This window comes from Salvelinus sp. IW2-2015, linkage group LG35, assembly GCF_002910315.2.
Source record: "Salvelinus sp. IW2-2015 linkage group LG35, ASM291031v2, whole genome shotgun sequence".
NCBI lineage: Eukaryota > Metazoa > Chordata > Actinopteri > Salmoniformes > Salmonidae > Salvelinus > Salvelinus sp. IW2-2015.
The window spans coordinates 12,006,689-12,018,871 of record NC_036874.1 but is presented as its reverse complement, the minus strand read 5'-3'; the positions used below and the strand labels follow the sequence as shown (position 1 = coordinate 12,018,871).

Genomic DNA, 12,183 nt, shown 5'->3' with positions numbered 1-12,183 from the left:
CTCTTTGTAAGCATTCACATTGACCTGTGTATACTATGCTCATGTAAACATATGTTTCTATGTTTGAATACAGTATGTGACAATGTTGCTTTATTGCAGTTGACCGAAGACTGAAGGAGGCCACAGGACAAAAGAGAAACCCAGAACTCATGCTTACAGTAAGACACTCCTCTTTTTCCCAAAATATTATGATTCTGAAAGCAATTAACCCATTCATGTATTTCTTTCTCTTCTCTTTCTCGCTCTTTTTCAGCCCACAGAACCCCCTCCACATGGTACCCGGACTTTAGACAGAGGCCGTCACTCTGACCCACCGCTACACACAAACCCTCACAACTTCTACACTGTCCCACCCAATGGCCACGATAGCACACACACACCTCCGCGCAACACTGACCCACTCCAACACAATGGCCACGCCAACAGAAATAGGTTCCCACACAATGCCCAACATCCGAATGCCAGTTCATTTCCACAACATGGCACCACGCAGGACCACAACACTTTCACACACACTGCTGCACCTCAGAATGCCAACAGACTTGACACCTTCCCACAGATGACTCAAAACCACCCAAACAATCCAAACATTCTCATACAAGCGGGTTCTACTCAGGTCGGTGTTAACCTTAACACACTGCCACACGACCAGCAAAATAGCAGCGCACAGATGGCCACGGTTCACGTCAATCTCAATTCCTATCCAACTAATGGTCAACAACCCAACCAACAGTCACAGCAACAATTTACAAGCCCACAGGACAGTACAGTGCAGCGGAGCGCCACCAATGTAGCCAACAGTGCTAGTGCTCTTCAAGTTCAAAATGACAACCCACAAACGTTCACACAGACTGGACAGTCATACTCCAATCCCAGGATGCAAATGGGCTTGTCATATCCTGGTGATACTTCACAGGTTGACCACAGTAACTTAGACACTGGTCCTCAAGTCTCTACTGGTCCTGTTCCTACTGGTTACACACACGCGGGTCGAAGTCATACTCTCCAGCGAAACGCCAACACGCAGACCTACCAGAGGGACCAGGCCACTGATACCCAGCCTAGACACTCCAACCCAGCAGCGGACAGTTCTGTGCCACGTGATGCCAGTCATGCCACACCAAGTGCCAGCTCACACCGCCAACAAATGCCTTGGGACCGTCTGAGGGGCACCCCGGCGTACCCCAACGACCCCCCCAGAAGGGTACAGGCTTCCCCCGATAGCAGCTACACCTCTGATGGCACAGAGTCCCCGTCTCAGGCTAGACGATCCAGACCACACACCAGGAAGAGTCCCCCAGGAGCACAGATCCAGAGTCCCCCAGGAGCACAGATCCAGAGTCCCCCAGGAGCACAGACCCAGAGTCCCCCACAGAGCCAATCTACACCCAGGAAGGCTGCACCGACGGCGGGCAGACAGACCCACAACCTCCCCCACACTCATGGGACGAACACTGAGCCTGGGGCTCCAAGCCACACACAGTCGCATATCAGTCCCCATGCACACGGTACACCAAGGCAGAGAGCCCGGCAGGATGTCAGAGCTCAATCCCAGATCACAGCTCAGACCGCTTCTCAAAGCCAGACTGGCCCCAGGCAACAAAATGCCTCCCGCAGCTACCACAACCCCCAGCCACAACAACAGGGACCAGGCGCTCCACAGGGACTAATAACCACCATGCCCCGAGGCACCACACTCGACACTCGAGCTCTCGCCAATCCAAATCACATCCCACAGACACAAACCGGGATTCAGTATGGTAGGGGAAACACACACATGATACCGCAGCCCACACAAGACCAGAGACAGACAGTAACACAAGGTTGGGGTGCACTAACACAGCCTGTTACACAGAACCCCAGTAGCCTCACTCAGACGGCCCTGGAGATGCACACACTGACGACCCCTAACCCTTTTCACAACCGTAACCACCAGACACAGGCCGCCCTGCTCAACACCCAAGCTCGAGGCCGTAACCCTGGGCACCAGCGGCCCCCCACGCCCCCTCCCGTGATCCCTCTGGCTCAGTTCCAGACTATTCCCAGAGAAAGCACACAGCACCAGTCTCCAAACCGGGGCCCCACTGGCCCTCTCAGGCCCCCAGTCAACGTACACACCACACAGAGACATCCCAACGCCCACCCGGCCCACAGACATCCCGGCGCTGCCATGCCGGCCAACCTGCACTCAGGAAATGGCCACCACGTGCACGCTGATAACACACACAGGCACGGCCAACGTACTCAACATGCCCACAGGAACACTGCCCACCCACGCCAGGTAAGTAAACACCAAAGTAGTGTTTGATATCAGAGCCAACCGTTCCCATATGTTTGATAAATGTTGATTAGCCATTTCAGGTTTCATTAATCGCCACATGGCTCTCTGTCTCAGATGTGTGATCATTATGTCTGTCTCATTATGTCATTCTCTGTGTACTTAGTTTCTTTGGTTTCCCCACCTCTCATTCTCACTGACAGTTAGTCAGCATCCCAAATGAAACTCTATTAAGTTTATTTATTTAACTAGGCAAGTCAGTTAAGATCAAATTCTTATTTACAACGACGGCCTACCGGGAAACAGTGGTAGTTTAGTTCAGGGTCAGAATGACAAGTTTTGACCTTGTCAGCTCGGGGAGTCGATCCAGCAACCTTTACGGTTACTGGCCCAACGCTCTAACTACTAGGCTACCTGCCGCCCCTATAATGTGTGTATAATATGTGTGTCACGGGTAGAGTTGCAAAACTACTGGTAATTTACTCAAGTTACTGTAATCTGTGATTTTGGTAATTAACAGGCCTTCTTTGGTTATTTATACATGAATAACTTTTAATAAGGATTTATTCATATATAGTATTTCTTTTTTTATATCTGTGTCCATATTGCCCATGAGTTTCTAGTGAATAGACCATATGGTACAAGAGAAAATGGCCAAATTCATGAGAAAAGCATGTAATCAACTATGGCATTATTTTCAATTAACTCTGCAACTCTTCCAACTATTTACTTTTTTCACCAGTTTGGCGCCAACACATTAACAACAAAGACATATTGACACGGTCACATAAATATATAAAGGATATTTCATGCTGAAACCCTCATAACAATGGTATTCACTAAGTTGATGGTTTATATTTAGGATAACGTTTTACAGCTTTGTAATTTCTTTAGATTAAAAAAAAATCTTATTTGATTATTTTAAATATTTTACATGTGATGAGGCCACGCAGAGATAATTAGACGCCTGTGAACATGTGAAGTACCCAAAAGAGCCTCTAGATGTCTTGTGATAAATTCCATAAAATCATTGAAACTTCAAAAGTTTCCAGTTATATACCCTCCCTTTGCAACCCTAGTCACAGGGAAGCTTGCCAAGCAGCTTTTATAGCGGGGCCTGCACTTTTTGTTGAGTGACAAGTATCTTTCTACTGGAGTAATGACAAGAGTATTTGGCAGTGATACAGCCAGGGTAGTTGGGCTGGGTGTTTGTCTGCCTATACCGTACCAGTGTTTCAGTGGCAGAATTGTGTCAGTGGCTATGTTGAACATGACTTGTATATAATTAAGGGCTTGTTCTTTCTCTCCGTCACCAGACCCACCAAGGGAGGCCTAGACACTGAGAGATGCCAACGGACACACACACACCAGCAACTGACAAGAGGAGAAACACAAGTATGGATGACTATGGGAGCCCTACTCTAAAGCAATGGAGACCAAGCAAAAACACATGTATGCACGTGCACACACATACACACACCCACTCACACTCTATCACACACACTTCCCGCAGTCGACTCCCCGTGCCTGTCAAGTGTATGTTATCTGTTGATTTTCAACAGTACCAACAATGAGTCACTGGAAAGCACACACTGGTGTGTTCTTTCTGAAGCACCATATAACCAAATAGTAGGAATGAGAAAAGGGCCTTATTGAGGCGAGACACTCCAGGCCGTGTGTCGTGGCCTCTCCCATTCAGCGTGTTCAGAGCGAGAATGAGGCACTACCACAACAATGAGGACTTGAAATGTTTCCATTCATAGCTGTGTGCGTGTTGCTTCTTGTGACTAGAATGAACAGTAAAAAGGAAAGGAAAAGAGAACCCTTGCTGGACTGATTCCAATTGAATGGACTTGGCCCCTGGGAACTACTGTGTGAAAATTCAGAAGGAAAAAAAACCCCTCTGCGACTTGCTTTATTTAATATTTCCATGGAAGTATTTATGTGGTGACTTTCTGTTTACAGATGCTTCTCTTGACACCGCTCAATTAACGGGATTCGCCTCGGCGCCTGGGCTTCAGAAGCAATGCTCAACTAACTATGAAGGAGACCTCACAAATGGATGGGCCGTTTATTAATTAAGTGCTTTTATGCGACTTAAATGACTCGTAAAATAATAGCGCCCATGCGTGGAGGAGGTCAGCAGGAAGAAGCTGCTGAGCTGCCACATTTTCCCCGGCTAAGCAAAGCAAAACAATTTGCTCCGGGACTACGATGCTCTTTTGTGTGGGGGATTGGCACATTAAAAGGGATCTCTATTGGAATGAATCTTAGTTCTCTTTTGAACAAAATGTATATTTCATGTTTTTATTTCTCTGTTACGTGGTAAATATGTTGGACTGCTATTGCAACATGTGTCTTTGTGACTCAGGGAGGCTGTTTTATACAAAAATATATGTTCCATTAAAATACCGAAAAGAGGATAAATAAGGTTTTTAAAGATTAGGGGTCTCCATTGAACATTATTTTCAGGACTAGGCCGCCCCCATATGTTTTATTGATGATAATAAAGTATTTTGATTTACAGGAAAATACTGTATGTCAGTGTATTACATGACATTCATTTTGATATAATGTTACCTACCTAATGGTTTAATCTTGGCATCCAGGCATTCTGATCTTCAGCTGTTACAAATATTCCCAGAATATTGTATTTACTTAACAGTTTTTAAATTGAAGAATCTGCACTGTAAAAATGTCCCTTCTTAATTACAGCACAATTATTTACAGAGTTGCCAGATGAATACTGTAATGTAGCTTTACAGCAGAGATTTACCTTACTGTAAAACATGTTACAGTATTCCTGCTGTAAATGTGGGCACCTGATTCCATGGCAGAATTTAGTGGATGTGTCATGGTTGATTGATAGAGTGAATACGCCTACTGAATCTCAAGCCATATCTTAGAGCAATAACAATCAGGGAGATATGTTGACCTCTGCATTCAGGACTAAGAATAGGAGAAAGTCCTTTAGAGAAACGAGTAGCTGTGTTGAACTTTTGAATCCTGTTTTGTACGTGCTGACACTCGATGAGTGAGAAAGGTTGAATTGAATAAAATACTGTTGTTTTTCGTGAGTATGCGGACTCCCACAGGGAGTTTTTGATTTTCCACATTAGTGAAATGTATGTCTGTTTCCTCAGCTTGTTATGGAGGAATTAGGAGTTTCTAGCTTGCTGCTCTATCAGTCCCTCAGCACAGCTCCCACGTGTGAGTACATCAAATACAGCCCTGCTCCACAACTGCTAAGGTAGAAGGACTTTGTACTGTTGAGTAATGGTAGAAATCATATTATAGTTATCCTCCAAAGCTAAATGACTGTCTGTTATTCCAAAACTATGGGAATATGTCACGTAGTAAGACTCCATTGCAGACTGTATATGCTGATACTGCTCCTGCCCAGAACTCAATTTGCATGTACATTTAATGTGGTTGTTTTATTCTCCTTCCATGATATACTGTGTTTACTGCAGCAAATTGTAATTGTTTATGTTTCACATTAGAGCATAAATTAGCGTACGAAACAACAAGGCAACAGGAGGGTATGTGCGAAATCTGCATTTCTGTTGTGATTACATTTCATAATGGTGTGCGTGTCTCCTCTTTATCACACAGTGGCTCCACCCAGCCCTCCTGACTCAGACGTGCCAGTGCTGCTCATCGTGTGTGTAACCCTTGCTGTGGTTTTGGTGGTGGTTTTTCTGGGGATCGACTATGGCTTCCAACGCCACAGGTAGTATAAACCCTAGAGGGTGTCTCACACACAGGACAGTCAATGGACCTATTCAAATACCCTTAACATGTATTGTTCCTTCTTTCCATGAGGAAATCAATGATCCGACACTTTGATTAACGCAATGGGGAACGCACGTTTTCACGTATCCACTCTTGTACTGATCAGTGATTACCTCAGGGAAGGGAGGAAAGAAAGCATCCATTTTAGAGCTATTCACTCACTGCACAGATATAACATGGTGGTAAGTCTCCTCTTCGTTTCCATCAGTGCTAAGAGAAACACAACTGACGCCATGAGGAGACATGGGTCCATGAGGATGAGTCCCGAAGTAAGGCTTAAATCGTTCTCATTTTGAACACCTATCTGTTATTTTCTATTTCAATTCCATTTTAATGCATGTTTCTCTTTGCAGGGACTGGCTGTGGAACATAGGCGTGTTTGTCTGTACAGGATGTGCATCTGCATGCAAATGTATTGGCTGAAGCCCAGTAGCAACATATTCCAAATGGCATCCTATTCCCTATTTGGTGAAACTATTTTGACCAGAGCCCTATGAGTCCTGGTCAAAATGAGTGTACTATAAAGGGAATAGGGTGCCATTTGTAACACAACCATCATTTCAACAAAGTCTGGAGTTAAGTATCACATCAGTCTGTCTGCAATAAACATTTTGAGCAGCAAAATCAAACAGGAGTTTGTATATATTGTAACTCCACTAGGGGGAGCCAAACGTGCAAGAGAGACTTCAGGGGCCTCATCGATTAGAGCAAATGTACTTCATTTTTTTTGCCTCTAAGGTCTTTTCTATTAGATAGGATTTTACAACACTGCTTGTTCAATATCACAAAATTAAAACAATAGACTTGAGCCATCGGCAAGGAAACCCTTGGCTGCAATTCAATAAATATACTGAACACAGATAAAACTGTGTTGAATAGCAACAAGGAAATCCACAGTCATGTTTAGCTCGTCTAAAAATGATCACAGTCAGATATTGATTCACACCACAACAGAGGAAACAGAAACCCCAGAGAGTGCATGCTAGGCCTATTTGCCGGCTACAGAAAACGTCAACATCCTACAACTGCCATTTTCTCTTGCGTTGATGCACAGATGGTTATTTTTATAAGGCCAAACATACTGTAGCAGAAGAGCATCCACTGAAATACAAACATGAATGGTCAACAAATATAAATCAGATCAACAAACAAAAAATAGGCTTGTGTTTTCAATAAATACTTTCCTGCTATATTTTTGTTGATTTGTACATCTTTCATTTTTGTGATCCATTTGCGACCGTACTGTACCACCAGCATAGACATAGAGTACTGGTTGAGTTTTTTTTGCTCTGGTCATCAAGTCTTATCTTTAAGTGGCCATCAGCAATCGAAACAAGAAAGTGTTCTCCCCACCCCTGTTCCGGCAAAAAGCTGAGGGATGGGGCTGGAGAAATGTAACCACTCTCATATTCATAGACAAAGCAATGGATGCAAAGACTGATCATCCATGATGTCGAATTATAGTTATAACCATGTTTTGAGGCTATATAGTGTTTGTTTACATTTACTTTGTTCACAAACATTGGAGTAAAACAAGTTTATATTTTGGCTTCTGATGGTACAACAGAACTAAGCTCATGAGGCATTTACAAGTTATATTCTTCAACCATCAATGGGTACATACAGTATCGTTAATTCACAAGTCCATAAATGGACGAAGCAACTGCAGGTGGCCCCTTTAAAGGAAATAGATTTATATGTATTCTATTTATGTATTACCATCGTGTGTTTATTTATTACCAGGGAGTGGTTGGGCAGAGGCCTATCAGCTGTTATGAGGCCATAAGAAAAGACACATCTTAAGCAGTAGAGCTAATGTGTGATCTCCCCCATCCATTGTACTGCTACTGTGACATCCTATTGGCTCAGAAGTACTCTACAGTACACATATAAATAAAATGTGTATTTCTATGGCTCTACCACAGTAAGGCCTTGGGAATTCAACCATTGTTCAACCATGTTGTCTTAGAGATGACGGTAAATGCTCCTCGATTTCTTTAAGGGCCTCTAAACAGAATGTCATTTTCATAATTGTCAATGTCAAGAATTGAGACGTAATATATCTTAGAACTCATACTAAATATCTTAGAATATATCTTAGAATTGTTGCTGCTAAGGATACCACATTAACCTGAGGTCTCTTGAGGGCAACAGCTGAAATCTTTTCGCAAAACCTGATCTCATTCAGCCAAAAGCCTGATGGATAATTGCTACAACTCCAAGGTCTTGCAGGAACTCATTGGAAGATCGGACAATGACTCAGGGCATGCAAGCACATACACACTGACAGCAGGAGGGTCACAGTGACAGACACAAGAGTCACATTGTATACCCAGGTCTGGCGAGACAACACAACGTGGCAATCAATGCATGAATCGGCCGCTGTAGACAGTCAACCACGGTGCATTGCCAAGCACGAGACGCCAGCCAATCAGATCGTACCGTTTTGATAAACAGCGCTCGACTTGCCCACGCCGCACACGGACGACGCTGAGGTTTACAGGTAATTATGGGGAGAGACTAAGAATAAAGCATTCTAATTATCACATGGCTCCATCTATCAGCACACCTGACACACACACACACACACACTGTAAGCACAAATGTCAGTGAAGGCGCACTCGTCGTGACAGTCCCTGATTAAACACCCTCCAAGATGGCAGCTTTTCATCTGACGCGGTGTGCGCTCCCCTGATTGCCCCCCCATCTTACCTTCATCAGTACCACCAGGGCGCTCTAAATGCCCTGCTAGATAGAGGACTTCTGTCACTGCTGTGAAATGCTGTGTCATTATGTCAAACGGACGACACGTATATTAAACCTGGCTTTTCACTATACAATTAGTGTTGGATTGGAGCCTGGATGGGTGGCACACACAAAACCATAGGCTGTATCCCAAATGGCACCATTTTCCCTATGTAGTGCACTACTTTTAATCATGGACCATAACCCTCTGGTCAAAAGTAGTGCACTACAGAGCTGTGAAAAAGTATTTACCCCATTTCTGATTTTCAACATTTTTGTATATTTTGATACTGAATGTTATCAGATTTTCAACCAAAACCTAATATTAGATAAAGGGCTCCTTCGATATATGAAGGCAAGTCGTCCAGGTCCTGAGGCAGCAAAACATCCCTGAACCATCACACTACCACCACCATTCTTGACCGTTAGTATAAGGTTCTTACTGTGAAATGCAGTGTTTGGTTTTCGCCAGGAATAATGGGATCCTTCTCATCCAAAAAGTTGACTCAAGTTTTCATCAAAAAAAATCACCTGGATGATCATCAAGACTCTTGGAAGAATGTTCTATGGACAGATGAGTTCAAAAACATTTTGGACGACATGGGTCCCTCATACCGACGGTCAAGCATGGTGGTGGCAGTGTGATGGTTTTGGGATGCTTTGCTGCCTCAGGACCTGGACGATTTGTCTTAATAGAAGGAACCATGAATTCTGCTCTGTATCAGAGAATTCTACAGGAGAATGTCGGGCTATCCGTCTGTGAGCTGAAGCTAAGCGCAGCTGGGACATGCAGCAAGACAACGATCCGAAACACACACAATCAAGTCTACATGAAAATGGCTATAGAAGCAACAATGGCTTAGACAAAGTCCAGACCTAATCCCAATTCAGATGTTGTGGCAGGACTTGAAACAAGCAGTTCATGCTGAAAAAGCGGCACAACCAGTTATTGAGTGTAAGGGTACTTTTTCACACAGGGGAATTGGGTGTTGCATAACTTTGTTAATTATTTGTTCACTCAAGTTCCCTTAATCTAATATTAGGTTTTGATTGAAGTAAAATATAAGAAATATGCGAAAATAGAGGAAATCAGAAAGGACCTAAATACTTTTTCATTGCACTGTATACAGTGGGGCAAAACAGTATTTAGTCAGCCACCAATTGTGCAAGTTCTCCCACTTAAAAAGATGGGAGACGCCTGTAATTTTCATCATAGGTACACTTCAACTATGACAGACAAAATGAGAAAAGAAATCCAGAAAATCACATTGTAGGATTTTTTATGAATTTATTTGCAAATTATGTTGGAAAATAAGTATTTGGTCACCTACAAACAAGCAAGATTTCTGGCTCTCACAGACCTGTAACTTCTTCTTTAAGAGGCTCCTCTGTCCTCCACTTGTTACCTGTATTAATGGCACCTGTTTGAACTTGTTATCAGTATAAAAGACACCTGTCCACAACCTCAAACAGTCACACTCCACACTCAATATGGCCAAGACCAAAGAGCTGTCAAAGGACACCAGAACAAAATTGTAGACCTGCCCAGGCGCGGGAAGACTGAATCTGCAATAGGTAAGCAGCTTGGTTTGAAGAAATCAACTGTGGGAGCAATAATTAGAAATGGAAGACATACAAAACCACATGATAATCTCCCTCGATCTGGGCTCCACGCAGTCTCACCCCGTGGGGTCAAAATGATCAACAGAACGGTGAGCAAAAATCCCAGAACACACACGGGGGACCTAGTGAATGACCTGCAGAGAGCTGGGACCAAAGTAACAAAGCCTACCATCAGTAACACACTACGCCGCCAGGGACTCAAATCCTGCAGTGCCAGACGTTGTCCCCCTGCTTAAGCCATGTCAGGCCCGTCTGAAGTTTGCTAGAGAGCATTTGGATGATCCAGAAGAAGATTGGGAGAATGTCATATGGTCAGATGAAACCAAAATATAACTTTTTTGGTAAAAACTCAACTCGTCGTGTTTGGAGGACAAAGAATGCTGAGTTGCATCCAAAGAACACCATACCTACTGTGAAGCATGGGGGTGGAAACATCATGCTTTGGGGCTGTTTTTCTGCAAAGGGACCAGGACGACTGATCCGTGTAAAGAAGAATGAATGGGGCATGTATCGTGAGATTTTGAGTGAAAACCTCCTTCCATCAGCAAGGGCATTGAAGATGAAACGTGGCTGGGTCTTTCAGCATGACAATGATCCCAAACACACCGCCCGGGCAACGAAGGAGTGGCTTCGTAAGAAGCATTTCAAGGTCCTGGAGTGGCCTAGCCAGTCTCCAGATCTCAACCCCATAGAAAATCTTTGGAGGGAGTTGAAAGTCCGTGTTGCCCAGCAACAGCCCCAAAACATCACTGCTCTAGAGGAGATCTGCATGGAGGAATGGGCCAAAATACCAGCAACAGTGTGTGAAAACCTTGTGAAGACTTACAGAAAACGTTTGACCTCTGTCATTGCCAACAAAGGGTATATAAAAAGTATTGAGAAACTTTTGTTATTGACCAACTACTTATTTTCCACCATAATTTGCAAATAAATTCATAAAAAATCCTACAATGTGATTTTCTGGATTTTTCTTTCTCATTTTGTCTGTCATAGTTGAAGTGTACCTATGATGAAAATTACAGGCCTCTCATCTTTTTAAGTGGGAGAACTTGCACAATTGGTGGCTGACTAAATACTTTTTTGCCCCACTGTATGTACTGCAGTGAATTAGGGTGCTATTTGGGACTCATACTTAGTATTGTTGGATGTAAACAAATAGTTCCTCACTACTATGAATCCCTCTTCTCTGGGCTCTATCTTGATTTGTGCAATATGAAACCGGCTTTTGAACAGAGAAGTGTGTGCGTGTGTACGAGAGTGCATCCATGTATATGTACATGTGTACGAGCATGTTCGTGTGTGTATGTGTGTGTTATGTGAAAGACAGACTGGAAAGTGTTGAAACAGTTTCCTTGAAGAGACTTTGACCAACTCACATCTGAAGCACAACCAATCATGCCATTTATAGATACTTGTGTGGTTGCTTTGCTCTATAAATGGGAACTAACATCAAGTTTCTCCTAAACAGTTTTTGTGTTTTGTTTATAGTAACCGTGTAGTTACTAGGGATGATACATTGTAACTTACAGTGTCCACTAACTATTCATTCCTTCATTTCGTCATACAGTTTGAGTCTGCACTCTACAGTACACATACACTCCTTGCTCAAGCAACAAATAGAAATGTCCTTTTTATTCTAAAATGCAGAATTTCTCAAATTAGACTCAACTACTACACATGTTCAGTTGGCATTGTACTCAAATAGCACAAGGTTTTAGCCATTTTGTTGTACAGGGAGGTTT

At 43.4% G+C, this 12,183-nt stretch overlaps 1 protein-coding gene and 1 long non-coding RNA gene across 2 annotated transcripts in view; both read left to right on the top strand.

Moving 5' to 3' along the window:
• Positions 1 to 5,355, top strand: part of LOC111958689 (proteoglycan 4) — an 11,787-nt gene extending 6,432 nt beyond the window's left edge. Inside the window, exons 5-7 of the mRNA XM_023979937.1 lie at positions 100 to 158; positions 254 to 2,281; positions 3,595 to 5,355. Of these exons, the coding sequence (XP_023835705.1) occupies positions 100 to 158; positions 254 to 2,281; positions 3,595 to 3,621 (2,114 nt within the window). The 3' untranslated portion in view covers positions 3,622 to 5,355. The remainder of the gene's footprint in view (positions 1 to 99; positions 159 to 253; positions 2,282 to 3,594) is intronic.
• A 453-nt stretch (positions 5,356 to 5,808) lies between these two features.
• On the top strand, positions 5,809 to 6,702 carry LOC111958527 (uncharacterized). Its single transcript, XR_002876548.1, has 2 exons — positions 5,809 to 6,342; positions 6,427 to 6,702. It is a non-coding gene; the product is annotated as an uncharacterized lncRNA (long non-coding RNA).
• Positions 6,703 to 12,183: the final 5,481 nt, after the last annotated feature.